At 42.0% G+C, this 14,385-nt stretch overlaps 1 protein-coding gene across 2 annotated transcripts in view; it reads left to right on the plus strand.

Annotated features, from left to right (window-relative positions):
- The window catches only part of ap2b1 (adaptor related protein complex 2 subunit beta 1), a 280,263-nt gene that overhangs the window by 132,572 nt on the left and 133,306 nt on the right, over nt 1-14,385 (plus strand). Inside the window, exons 15-16 of one of the 2 annotated variants that reach the window (XM_048557271.2) lie at nt 2,254-2,295; nt 3,284-3,430. In XM_048557271.2, the coding sequence (XP_048413228.1) occupies nt 2,254-2,295; nt 3,284-3,430 (189 nt within the window). The remainder of the gene's footprint in view (nt 1-2,253; nt 2,296-3,283; nt 3,431-14,385) is intronic. The other variant, XM_048557272.2, reaches the window with a different exon arrangement.

The following is a 14,385-nucleotide window of genomic DNA, read 5'->3' on the forward strand; positions in this document are numbered from 1 at the left end:
TAGACGAAGATCATTGTTTATACTATTGTGCCCAAAATTCATTTTGAGTACCTATTTTTCCTGCCCATATGTTAACAGCATCAGAATATAACATCTGTTAGATTATTGAAGTCAGAGAAAATGAGTATTATCTTGTTTTTCCTTCATTAAGAATTGTGGGATCATTATGTCCATGTACATTACATCTCTATTAAGGTGCATTTACAATTGCACAAAAGCCATTCTAATTTAACTTTGCTTTGGATAAACATCGCAGTTGTAATGTGATGCAACCCACTGCTGGATATTACCAACTCAACAGACAGTAAAATAAAATGGTGAGCCTCTGTAGTTGCATTTAGGGGGAAACTCGATAATCACGTGGGAGAAAGAAGTAGAGGGAAATGCTGATGGTGTTTACTGAGGAAGAATAAGAAAAGGTTTGTGTACAACATTATTACCAGTGTGTACCGGTTGGATCAAATGTGCTATAAATTTTGAGACTTTGTGTAGAACAGAATTTTAAATTATTTCATTTCAAAATTAGTTAGATTTTCAATTATCATGAAACTATTAATGCCCTGGCAAAAAATATTTACTGAGTATTTGATTCTGTTTGTTTAATACTATTGGCTGTGCATTATGTTGCAGTTTGCAAAGTTGATGTGGTGTGCTCATTTTTTTCCCCTAATTTTGTACCCCCACTCCTGAAGGTGGTGAAATACATTACCTCTTATAACAGAGGCACCTCTGTTCCTCAATATCTTGCCAACGTGGTTATTCCAGACAGAAAGCAATTTATTTGTGAGGGGCATCTTGGGTGAAATCAATATCTGCCATCACGCTGTTGCTATACTTGCTAATGAGAGTTGGTGGGTAGAGGCCAGTGAACTCGGGTGAATGTGGACTAATGTTTAATTCCTGCTCCTGCAGAGATTAAGTGCAATGCCACAAATACCACCCACAATGAGATCAGCAGAAGTAGACATTCCAGATATTCATTTGGGATGTTCCATAGCATCAACAGCAATAATGTACTGTCATCAGTGTTACAAAACACAAGCATATTATCCAATACTGAAGGCACAGCTAGCAGTGTGTGTGTGTGTGAAGAAACATTAGATACACAGGAGACCAGAAATAGAGGAACGTAGAGGGATAGGGGAGTTGGAGGGCTGGAGCAGTTTGCAGATATAGAGAAGGTTAACAGCATGTTGTAATTTATAGAATTTTAAATTCAAGGCATTGTTTGACTTTGAGTCAATAAGGATCAGAAGGTGAATGGAACTTGGTACAAGTGCAGCAGAGTTTGGATGAGCTGAGACTTAAAGTGTGGAAGATATAGAGCATTGGAATAGTTGAACTTGGTGATGGAAATCAAATTGAGAAGTCTGTTCATTTATGGCAGCACCTCTGCAAGCTATTTCCACTGAAACTTAATGGGATCAACTGGACTTGTAAAGCAGTTCTCAAATAATTAATCACAAGTACAGTCGTCTAAGATTGAGATATATTTGTGTCTGACCAAGCAGTGTAACATCCTTGCTATGCTGAGTGTCACTGAAAACGAAAATATAAATCCCACCCTTCAGAAGTGATTATGGAGTTCCACATTTCCTCATGGCTCATATAATCTAGATTATTTTCTTATATAAAATGGTCACCGAACTTTGCACCTTATTAGCAATTTTCAAAGGGTTGATGAGAGACTTGTAGAGCAATCGAATCGAGCAAGAGTTTCCTGTGCGTTACTTTGCATGTCAACATTTAAGAAGTGAGCACACACAGTTGATGATTTGAATTCAACAAATTAAATCTAGAACTTTCCAAACTGAGCTTTTTGAAATCTTTATGTTCTATTTGTGCCTGTCCCCATAATTGCTGTAATAGCCTTCATTGCTCTGGTCAATGCTGTTGTCTGGTTTGCTGGAAATGATTACAGCTGGAATCTTAACTGCTCACCACCTTTTTCTTTTTGATTATTTCCTGCTTGGCTATCTTTGATTGAATGTTTGCCTTGACTGTGGAGACTAAACTAAATTATCTGTCACCTATGTTTCTCTCAGCGTATCAGAAACTGCTCTAATAAGTGAGTGGCAACCCACTTCAGTCTGAAATTGAAATTGAAGAAAATGTGGAAGCTGTTATTTTTTAAATTACCTCATAAATGCATTTCTTCCTTCCCTTCTTGCTGTTTATGCCCTCCAGCCTTTATTCCCTCTTGCTGTGTATGCCCTCTGCTTCCATTGACTCTCTGTATTCTATATCTTTCAGCTTGGGGGCGATCTTGGCGGGCCTACTGGTGGGAGTCCAGCGGTGAGTCTTTCTCCTAAAGTCACATACAGATCACAATTCAAGTTTGTAAGGGCTTTATTTGTTTTTACAATTTTCCCACTTCAAGATGCTGACTCTTTCTGCGATATGATTCTGTGAGCACCTGCACCCCTCCACTGGCAGTTTACCTAGTCTCCATGTCTGATCCTAGTCAGTGAGCATTGGCAGGCTGGTCACTATGGGTGTTATCACATTGCAGTATAATCCCGTGTTGCATGCATCTTTCAACAGTGGTGTCTGGATAGTAATAAAGAACGGGAACGTTACTGGGCAGTCTTCAAATGCACACATCCTAACATTTGGTCTTGATTTGTTGGCATTCTGCTTACTCCCTTGGCCTGGCATAGGAAGACCCAAATATGTGTTTAGGATTAAATTCCTTTAGAATAAAGTCATTCATATTACGTTGAATGTACAATGCAGTAACAGGCCATTTAGTCTAATTAGTGTATACTAATGTTTATCATCTATGGAAACTACCCACCACCCTCCTTCATCTAACCCAATCAGCAGCTCTGCCGTTTCCTGCTTATTTAGTTTCAACAATGTATGGAATTAACAAAGGTCAGCAGTGAGCAAGAGTGGTTTAAGTTTCTGCAAAGTTCATATCAAAACATGAACAGGAACAAAACACTGACTGGCCTCTTATCGATATCGACATCATCAAAACCTTCAGGAGAATTTTTATTTGCCATCAACATCACTGCTGGATAAATTCAGAATCGTGTATAATAATTTTCCTGAAGAACTTTTCCAAGCCAATCAGAGGCAAATGCAATTTGACGTGAAATACTACCATAGACGCAAAGGTATGTAAATAAAGTACCTATTCAAGAATGTATTTATCCAACCAACTTGTTTAGTTGATTTCTGATTCACTAGCAGTGGACCAGTTGGAGTAATTAATTACTGGTATGAATTGTTTTGTACTTGTGGTCTCACATTAAATGTTAATTTATTTTTGTTACAGGTTGGTCAAAGCTTTATACCATCTTCAGTGCCAACTACATTTGGGCCATCACCAACCCCTGCTGTGCCAAGCAGTGGCCTGAGTGATCTGTTTGAACTGTCAACTGGAATTGGAATGGCAACTGGAGGCTATGTGGCTCCCAAAGCTGTAAGTGATAATTGCTGATCTTAATGGCACAAAGAAAAGTGACACTTTATCAGCTTTACAGGCTGATAAAGGTTGATGAAGAATCTTATATTTTGAATGATAGTTGGTTTCCTAACACGACTGAAATCATTCATTGTAAATTTATTTTGTCTTACATGACATTTGTCTTTATTCATGCAATAACTGCTGAGGCCTGGAAAATTGCAGAAGGCCTGTTCTATTAAATGCAGGCTTATTTGATACTATACCTTCTTTTCATAAGGCCACAAGACATAGTAGCAGCACTAGGCCATTCAGCCCATCAGGTCGGCTCTGCCATTCAGTCATGGCTGTTAGTTTTCTCAACCCCATTCTCGTGCCTCCTCCCATAACCCTTCATCCCCCTACCAGTCAAGGACAAGTGTATCTTTATCTTGAATATACTCTATGACTTGGGCTCTGCGGCAATGAGTTCCACAGATTAACTACCCTCTAGCTGAAGAAATTCCTCCTTGTACACAGCCATAATAACATGGAACTGTATTGTTTCTCACTACATCTCCTTTTTCTCTTACCAGAGGTCTCATTGTTTATTTGCATGGGAATAATTGGTCGTCATACCTGGTGCAATTTTGTGCACACTTTTCCAAAGCCTGTGTGACTTCTAATTAACCTGTATCTCTCAATACCTCCTTGCTGTTAGTTAATGTAATGAAGGTTTCAAATTGTCATATTTTCAAAAGCAAAACCAGCCTACCTCCATCTGCTGTGATAAATCCAATTGACTTCTTAATTGACCTAAGTACAATGGAGCATTCTCTTTGACCTTAAAGAGTTGAACAGCTGCAACTTAGCAGTGTGATAAAATTTTGAGTTGTCCCTTGCTTTTACTCCTTGTCACACCTTTTTTTTTAAACAAGAGGAAGAGAACCAGTAATTTTCTGCTTGGTTCATTCTGCCCTATAATTGGACTCCAGATCTGCAAATTACAAGTAGGGCTTCTTAATTGATCTTGGAAAGTAATAATGATCAGACTTCCTGGCCTTGCGGCAACACACAGCAGGCTGCACACAGCTTCATCTTAGCAACAGAATAATTCTTGTGCATTACGTGGTATAATATGCTCCTGTTCTTAGTGTGCTCAACTAACTGTAAACCATGCTGCTCAAGATAGCATCAAAGAATGATACACACAAGAAGCCATTGGCATTGATTTTCTTTTTAAAGACTTTCATTTCCTTGCTCTGTTGGGGGAGGGGAGATTTTGAAGCTTGTGAAGTCCGCATTGATACCATTGGGCTGCAGGGTTCCCAAGTGAAATATGAGATGCTGTTCCTGCAACCCTCGGGTGGCACCGTTGTGACAATGCCCAGGATGGACATGTCGGAGGAATGGGAGGGGGAGTTGAAATGGTTCGCGACTGGGAGGTGCAGTTGTGTAGTGTGAACTGAGCGTAGGTGTTCTGCAAAGCGGTCCCCAAGCCTCCGCTTGGTTTCCCCAATATAGAGGCCACAATGGTAACAGCAGATACAGTATACCACATTAGTGGGTGTGCAGATGAACATCTGCTTGATGTGGAAAGTCTTCTTGGGGCCTGGGATGGAGGTGAGGGGGGAGGTGTAGGGGCAGCTGTAGCACTTGCTGAGGTTGCCGGGGGTGGTGGGGCTGGAGGGGCGTGTGGAGAGGATAAGGGAGTCATGGAGAGAGTGGTCCCTCTGGAAAGCAGACAAGCGTAGGGAGGGAAAAATGGGTGGCAGAAGTGTCGGAGGATGATGAGTTGGATCCAGAGGTTGGTGGGGTGGTACCTGAGGACGACAGGATTCTGCTTTGGTTGATATTTTGGGGAGGGGGGGTGTGAGGGATGAGTTGCGGGAAATGCAGGAGACATGGCCGAGGACATTCTCAAACATTGTGGAGGAGAAGTTACGGTCCTTGAAAAAGAAGAGGACATCTGGGATGTCTGGGAGTGGAATGCCTCATCCTGGGAGCAGATGCGGTGGAGGCAAAGGAATTGAGAATCGGGGATGGCATTTTTGCAGGAAGGTGGTTGGGAAGATGTGTATTCTAGGTGGCTGTGTCAGTCTGTGGGCTTGAAATGGATATCGGTTTCCAGGTCGATGTTTCCATCTCTGGCAGAGGTCCAACAAGGAGAGAGAGGTATCAGAGATGGTCCAGGTGAACTTAAGGTTGGGGTGGAAGATGTTGGTAAAGTGGATGAACTGTTCGAGCTCCTCGTGAGAGCACGAGGCGGCGCTGATACAGTCATACAGACCACTTTGTGGAACACCTACACTTGGTTCGCGACAAACAACTGCACCTCCCAGTCGTGAATCATTTCAACTTCCCCTCCCACTCCTTGGACAAATCGTCCATCCTGGGCCTGCTCCAGTGTCACAACAATGCCACCCAAAGGTTGCAGGAACAGTACCTTATATTTCACTTGGGAACCCTGCAGCCCAATCTTATCAGTGTGGACTTCACAAGCTTCAAAATCTCCCCCCCCACCCCGACTGCATACCAAAACCAGCCTATCCACTATCCATTCCTCCCACCTCAAGCCCCACCCACACCTCCTACCTACCAACCTCATCCCCGCCTCCTTGACCTGTCCGTCTTCCCTGGATTGACCAATCCCCATCCTAACTCCCCACCTACACTCACCTTTACTGGCTCCGTCCCCGCCTCCTTCACTTGTCTGTCTCCTCTCCACCTATCTGCTCCATTATCCATCTTCCATCTGCCTCCCCCTCACTCTGTTTATTTCAGAATCCGCTTTCCCTCCACCGTTTCTGAAGAAGGGTCCAGACCCGAAACATCAGCCTTCCTGCTCCTCTGATGCTGCTTGGCCTGCTGTGTTCATCCAGCTCTACACCTTGTTCTCTCAGATTCTCCAGCATCGGCAGTTCCTATTATATCTGATATTTATTTTGTTTTTGTATTAAAATGGCCTTATAAAAGTTAAGGAATGAAGTTATCTGTGTATTTGTTCTGTCTTTCCCCATTGCACCTCAAATTCGTGTAGATCTTCAGTTTCTAAGTAATATGTGGCATCCTGATTTTATTCTCATGTATCTGTAGTGAAGTCAATTTGCCAATTATATGGTTAATTCTGTGGCAATTCTGCAGGTTTATTGGTGTTTTCTTGTTAATTGTTGCAGTTCTTCTCAGTGTTAATTAGCTTCCACCACATGCTCAATTTAGGAACATCCAATTCTCAAATTTAGAAATGTGGACTTGATTCTACAGCCCTGAGTCATTAATATTCATTTATGTACAATAGTGATTCTCATTGGTCTGTGTTTTTCATTCAGCCCTGTAAGGAGCTACTGTTTAGCACCTGTTCCCCTGCTGGCTGTATTGAAGTAAGCTATCCATTCTGCTACTTATTTGTTTCATATGGGCGGCACGGTGGCTCAGTGGCTAGCACTGCAGCCTCACAGCGCCAGGGATCCGGATTCAATTCCAGCCTCGAGCAACTGCCCGTGAGGAGTTTGCACCTTCTCCCTGTGTCTGTGTGGGTTTTCTCTGGGTTCTCCGGTTTCCTCCCACAGCCCAAAGACGTGCAGGCTGGGTGGATTGGCCATGCTAAATTGCCCGTAATGTTCAGGGGTGTGTGGGTTATAGGGGGATGGGCCTGGGTGGGATGCTTCAAGGGGTGGTGTGGACTTGTTGAGCCGAAGGGCCTGTTTCCACACTGTAGGGAATCTAATCTAATCTTGTCCCACACTGTTTTTCCTAACTTCTGTTTAAATGATTAGACTGCTCCAGTGATACCCCATGTTCTCCTGTTCTGTTGTCTCCTCTCTCAGTTTCCCCATAGACTTGATCTCTTCGTGCTCTCAGACGTGTAGTTATGTGTAGGAATCCATCTGGTAGATGATGGAAGTAAATTTAATAGCACCAAAAAGGGAATTATTGTATGTTATTTTCACAAATATGGAGGAAAGCGCACTGTTGCTGGGCTAATTGGAAAGTAGGTGTAATTGAATAACTTTACAAATGTTGAATAAGTACAAAGACTCTACTTTATGATTCAATTCTGGTTGAAGGTTTGCACAGTAAAATAATATTTAGGTTTGATTGTAGTCCATGAATTTTCTCTGTGTGACATTAACAGGTTATGCCATTTTTAAAAAACATATTTCTAATCGATTCTTTCTTTCAAATATAATCAAAGCTCTCAGAAATAACTGTCATTTGTATAAAAAGATTCCAAATTTCCTAAGAAATTGAATTCCTATGTATTTTGAATCTGGGTCATAACTGCCCTCCAGCGATTAGAATCCAAGAAAGATAGACTGTTCTCTCTCTCATAGATATAAAGCAGATTCATTGTTAAAGGCACACACCTTGGTGCTGTGAGAATCCATTTTTCCAAGAATATCTGTAATTATTGCTCTCTCACATATGCAATTATTACAGACATTAAAAGAAATGAATCAAAATTCCCAAACTGGTTTCCTTCTCTGATTGTCCCCAGTCAATGGTTATTTTGGCATGAAAGGTATGTGTCTTGACATGCTTATTTGCGAATGTTTTTAAAGAACCAGCAACTGACTTTTGTTTTTGTTTAAAAATAATGAAGATTATTTGTTCGCGGAATACATACTCCCCCGGAATGTAAACACTGCATTAGCCATACCACCTGCTCAAGGAAGATGCCATTAAAGATAGTGCACTTCTATAAGTTTTAAATCAAAGCAATAGTTGGTAGTTTTCGTATTTAGCTGTTGTAAGAGATCAGTCAGAAGCGTTTATATCCATCTTTGAGTTGTAATTCAAATGAATTTGGATAGCTGAAGTCAGATATATATATTGTTGCAGGATTATTTTGTAGAAATTAGTGTTCATCAGGTTGTGAAGCCTAGGGGGTTATACTTTTGATTTCAGGAGGCCAGATTTCTTGCAGTTTCAGAGTCAGGCTGGGAAGATTTTAAAGGCACCCAATTCTTCAAAAGCAGTTCAACAGCCTTTGGTGTTCTCTTGCAGACCGCAGGTCATTTAGAGCAAAACTTATCGTTTGGTTTCGATCACAAGTCCAATATTGCTTATCTCACCGGAATGGTTTGAAAGTCTAAGGACATCACTGCACAAGAGATAAATAGTGGTCTTTTGCACTTACTTCATAGATAACAGATATCTTTAGTTTTCTTTTGTGAAGCATTGATCTGGGAGGCAAGAAGTCTAGAAGTCTATTGATTCTACGTTTGAGGCTTGAACAATAGCAGGTCTGAATTCTACAGATAATACATTTCTGTGTTTGCATGTTTTGGGGGATCTGTCTACCTGGAGTAATAGAATTAGAACTTTACAGAAGTTTGTGAAAGTCTGTGTTAAGTAAGCACTGGTCACCTGTCTCTTGGAAACCCTCTTAGCAGTTTGTCAGTTCCTGTTTTAAATCATTAAATACAGTTCCCGAAGTTTCTATCTGTTCAAAGAGTCTGAATATATAGTTGCATGGGCATTGGGTGTGATACAGCACATCTGTTAATATTCAATGCAACTAAAAACATAAGCCTGCTGTTGGCACTGGCCCTGGAATAAATAAGATACATTTTGAGTGGCTTCTTTAAATTACTTAGTGTGGAAAAATACGGCTCGTTTGAGCCAGTTTTGATTTTTGAAGCAACTGCATAGTTATGAAACAAACTGTCATCAAGAATTTTGAGATAACCCACAACTAACAAGGTACACCCCTAACACTCAGAAGAAGGGCAACAGATACACGGAAACCCCAACATTTGTAAGTTCCTGTCAAAGTCTCTCAAAATCTTGACGTGGCAATATATTGCCGTCCTTTAATGGCACCAGCTTCAAGTCCTGGAACTCCCAACCTAATAACACTTGTAATGACAGGATACTGATTGTGGATGATCAGCCATGATCATAATGAATGGTGGTGCTGGCTCGAAGGGCCGAATGGCCTACTCCTGCACCTATTGTCTATTGTCTATTGTAATGCATTCACTGTACAGACTTGTACAGGTTCCAGATTTGTCATATCGACCGTGTTGACTAAGTAGAGGTGGGTAATAAATGCTGGCCAAGGAAGGCAACTTAAAAGACAGACTCTTTGTGCATGTAGAAATTTTTGAATTACCTTTCATATTTTAAAATGGACACTGACAAACTACAATGATGGCTGCCAAGGCCTAAGGGCCTGTGGATGAATAGAAAAGCACTTTGCAAGTGAAGAGTTGCAGCATAAAATGAGGAAAGTGATCTCCACATTTAACTCATGCAAAGAAATCCTGGGAGCAGCTTTGCAAGAGTAGATTAGATGGCTCAGTGCTGATCTTCTGCCCAAAATATTGCTGTAATTAAAGTGTTCTGACAGCTTGATGGTTTTTAAATTAAAAATATTGATGGAAATTTGAGACATACTGTACTCCAAATGCACGTTGCCTTGAATGGTTTGTCTGCCACTCACTGTCCAAGCTGCTCCATCGAACAACCATGCTGGAAAGTTTCATGGTCTCCAACGGTTCTGTCGTTCTATTCTACAGATTTAATTTTAACATGTTCTGCATGATTTTCCTTAACCTTTTTATGATCCGAAATACTTTGTAATATTTGGATTTTAAACAGTGTTTGTGTGCAACTTTGTGCATGTGCTTAAATGATCATCTTGACAGCCTACACGATGGAACACTTATTCCGTGGGCTTGCGCAGATTAACCTATGTGAATTGGTAGCTGGTATGTGTCAGTTTAAGTTTAACAATATTGACAAGAGGTGAATGTATGGAATGGACTTCCCATGATGTACAGTGGGGAGCCACTTGTATCAGCAGATTCATCTGTTGGATACGTGTCTGGAGAAAAGCAGAGGTATTGTTGGCTTTCCTGACTAGGCACTGAGACTGACCTCTGAGGAGATGGTGTTGTAATGGTGATATCACTGGACTAGAAACCCAGACCCCTAGGCAGTAATGACAAGGATTAGAATCCTACTGTTACAGGAAGTGAAAAACTGTATTCGGTAATCTCTGGAATTTAAAACTATCCATTCACAACAGTTATCAATTACCATTAAAATCTATTTTGGTCACTTAATGACCTTTCAGGGAAGAAAATCTGCTGTCCTTACCTGTTCAGGCCTAAACATATCTCCAGGCCCCAGCAACTTGGTTGACTCTTAACTGTCCCCTGAAAAGGCCAGCAAGCCAATCACTTGGAGCAAACCACCACAAAATCTCAACAAAATGATATAACCAGAAGGACCACTTAACATCAGTAAACAGTCCTGCCAACATTACAAAGCCATTATTATCAATATTTGGGGCTTGCGCAAAACTTTCGAGAGTTGTTTCTCTTGACTTAGTCATATTTATAGGATCATACCTTAAGAGACCATGTCAGCATCCTAGAATACACTGGATTCCACAAGCAGAACAGGCCCTCCAGTGGTGGTAACACTGTGATATATAGTCAGTAAAGAGTTGCCCTGGGAGTCCTCGTCATTAACTGCACACACTTGGTGTTGCATAGGTCAGGGGAAGGAAACCGTCTGCTCAGTGCCACCTGAGCTGGTGAATCAGAACTCCTCCATGTTGAATTTCACTTGGGAAAAGTACTCAGGATGAGGGACTTCAATATCCATTTCAAAGTTGGCTTTGCATGGTAGGAACAAGAGTGAAAAACCTACCAAACCTACTCTCACCAATTAACAGGTACATCTCCAGTTGCACAATGCGTGATTTCAGATGTCTGACCATGACAACATCAATAGGAGTGATCAAGTCAGAATGGAAAAAAGCCTGATTTCACGTTGAAGATGCTCTCCATCTTGTTGTATATCACCGTGCTAAATGAGACATACTTGGGTCAGAGGTGGCAACTTAAAACTGGGTGTAGTGAGGTCCTGGGGTCCAACAGCAATAACAAACTTTGAGCCACAGTTGAGAACCTCATGACTCAGCATATCCTCCACTTGTTGCCATCAAGCCAGAAAATCAAAACATGCTCATTCAAGAGTGCAGGAGGCCTTGTCAGGACCAGAACCAGGCAAGAGGTGTCAACCTGGTGAAACAACATATCAGATTACTTATCTGTAGAACATTAGAAGAAACATGCAATAGACTGGACAACGTGACACTTCAATTAACGGATCAGGCGTAAGCTCTGTGATTCTTTCACATCCAGTTGTGGTGGATAATTAGGCAACTAATAGGAGCTGGAGTCTTCTCAAATATCCGCATCCTCAATAAAGGAGGAATCCAGCTTAATAGTTGGGGATGAGGCTGAAGCATTTATAAACCTCTTCAGTCAGAAGTGCCACATGAATGATCCATCACAGTATCCTTCTGAGATCCCCAGTATCAAAGATGCCAGTCTTCAACCAATTTGATTCACTCCACGTCTTATCAAGACATGACTGAAGGCACTGGATGCTGCAAAGGCAGTGGACCCTGACAGCAATAGTAGCAAAAATGTGCACTCCAGAGGTAGCTGCAACCTTGGCCAAGCTATTCCTGTACAGTACAGATCCACGCTGGCCCATTGCTTTATTTTTCTTTATTCATTGAGGGCATTGCTGGCTAGGCAGCATTTATTGCCTATCCCTAATTGCCCAGAGGCCAGTTAAGAGTCAGACGCAGTGCTGTGGGCCTGGAGTCACATGTAAGCCAGACCAGGTAAGGAAGGCAGTTTCCTTCCCTAAAGGACGTTAGTGAACCGGATGGGTTTTTCCGACAATTGACCAATGGATTCATGGTCATTAGATTCCTAATTCCAGATACGGTTATTGTGTTCAAATTCCACCATCTGCCTTGCCAGGATTCAAACCCTGGTCCCCAGAACATTATCTGCGTCTCTGGATTAGTAGTCTAGTGATAATACCACAAGGCCATTGCCTCCCCAATTACTACCCCATACAGTGGATACAAGAGTGCGTCAGAGATAAAGAATTCAATTCTACTTAACTCCTGATCAGTCTCCCCCTTGGCCACTCATATCTGTAAGGCTCAGGTCAGCAGTGTGATAGAATACTCTCCACCTGCCCAGCTGGTTGCAGTTTGAGCAACAGTCAAGACCATCCAACATCATCCAGAACAAAGGAACCTTCTTAATTGGCACTCCACCTACAATTGATTCAGTGGCAGCACTGTGTTCCGTCTACAGGATGCACTGCAGGAACTCGCCAAGCTTCCATTGACAGTACCCTCCAAGCCTGTGGTCTCCTTCATTTGGAAAGATGGCATGGGAGTACCTTCACCTACAAGTTGCCATCCAAGCCACTCACCATTCTGACTTGGGGCTGTAATACCCTTGCTTCATTGTCATTGGGTCAAATTCCTGGAACTCCTTTCCTAACAGCACTGGTGTTGTCCTGACCACCCCCGCGAACCCTCCCACCATCCAATGCCCATTTCTCATAAAATAATTTTAAAAGAAGATGGACTACAATGACCTTATCTAGTGAAACTGCATATCTTATTTTAACTTGTCTATAAATGCAATGGCTGCAAGGGCAGGGCAGAGGCTAAGCCAACTGCAGCAAATAACTCACCTCCTGATTCCCCAAGGCTGCCCATAAAGATAATCTCCAACAAGAGAGAATCTAACCATGTCCTTGCCACTCAGTAGTGTTACCATCACTGAATCCTCCCGCTCTTAACAACCTAAGGTTGTTATTGACCAGAAAATGAACTGAACTGGTCATATAACTACAACATTTAGAAGAATAGATAAAAAGCTAGGAATCCTGCACTGGGGTACTCACAACCTGACTCTCCAAAACTTGTCCCCCATCTACAAGGCACAAGTCAAGGATGTGATGGAATACTCCCCACTTGTCTGAATGGGTGCAGCTCCAAAAACACTCCAAAAGCTTGACACCATCTAGGACAAAGCAGCCCACTTGATTGGCACAACATCCACAAGCATCCACTGTCTCCACCATTGACGCTCAGTAGCAACAGTGTGAAATATCTACAGGATGCAGTGCGGAAGTTGGCCAGAACTCCTTAGACAGCACCTTCCAATCCCATCTAGAAGGACAAGGACAGCAGATACATGGGAACACCACCACCTGCTAATGCCCCTCTGTGTCACACACCATCCTGACTAGGAAATAGCTTGCCATGCTTTTGCTGTTGCTGTGTCAAAATCCTGGAATTCCCTCCTTAATGGTGTTGAGAGTCTACCTACAGTTCACAGTCTGCTGTAGTTCAAGAAGACAGTTCACCACCACCACCTCAAGGGCAGTTGCGGACAGGCAATAAACACTGACCAACCAGCAGCGCCCACATCTCTTAAGTGAATAAGAAAACAATTGTTGCCTCTTAGTTTTGAACAGCAAGGACAGACTAGATGGCCTAATTGTTACCTTTGAGGTAGAGGGGAAATTTTACTCATAACCTCCCATGGCTTTAGTTGTTGCTCAGTGACAATGTAGCCTTCCCGGGATCACGCACTTGGGTTCAAGCCTCACTGCAGCAGCTTAAACACAAAATCTTAGCTGACACCTCAAGTTGTCCTAGCCAAGGTGGGCCCTTTCAGATGAACTATTAAACCTCTTTGGTGAGTGTAACTAATGCCACACCACTGTTAGAAGAGGGTTCTCATCAAAGTTTCAGTCAAATATTTATCTTTCAGCAAACACCACAAAAATCACAGTGGTGTTTCTCGCTCCTTGTTGAGCAAAATTGAGCTTAGTAATTACATTTCAGAACTACTTCATTGCATGCCGATCATTTTGGGATCCCCTGAGGATGCGGGAGACTTTATGTAAACACAAGTCTTTATATCCTGTAAGAAATGGCAAGAAAATAATTGTGTCCATACAGCTGTTAAGCATCATAACTTGAGTTCATTGTCATGCCATGAGTACAAATCCTTCACCTGGATTAACCCATAATTGAGCACAATTTGGAAGGCTCATTCCACCATTCTATAATGATAGTTGCTATGAGAGTGAGAAAATAGGTTTCATATGTACTTGCCCCACTAAATAGTTTGTAAGCTGTATAATAC

This window comes from Stegostoma tigrinum, chromosome 27 (assembly GCF_030684315.1).
Source record: "Stegostoma tigrinum isolate sSteTig4 chromosome 27, sSteTig4.hap1, whole genome shotgun sequence".
Lineage (NCBI taxonomy): Eukaryota > Metazoa > Chordata > Chondrichthyes > Orectolobiformes > Stegostomatidae > Stegostoma > Stegostoma tigrinum.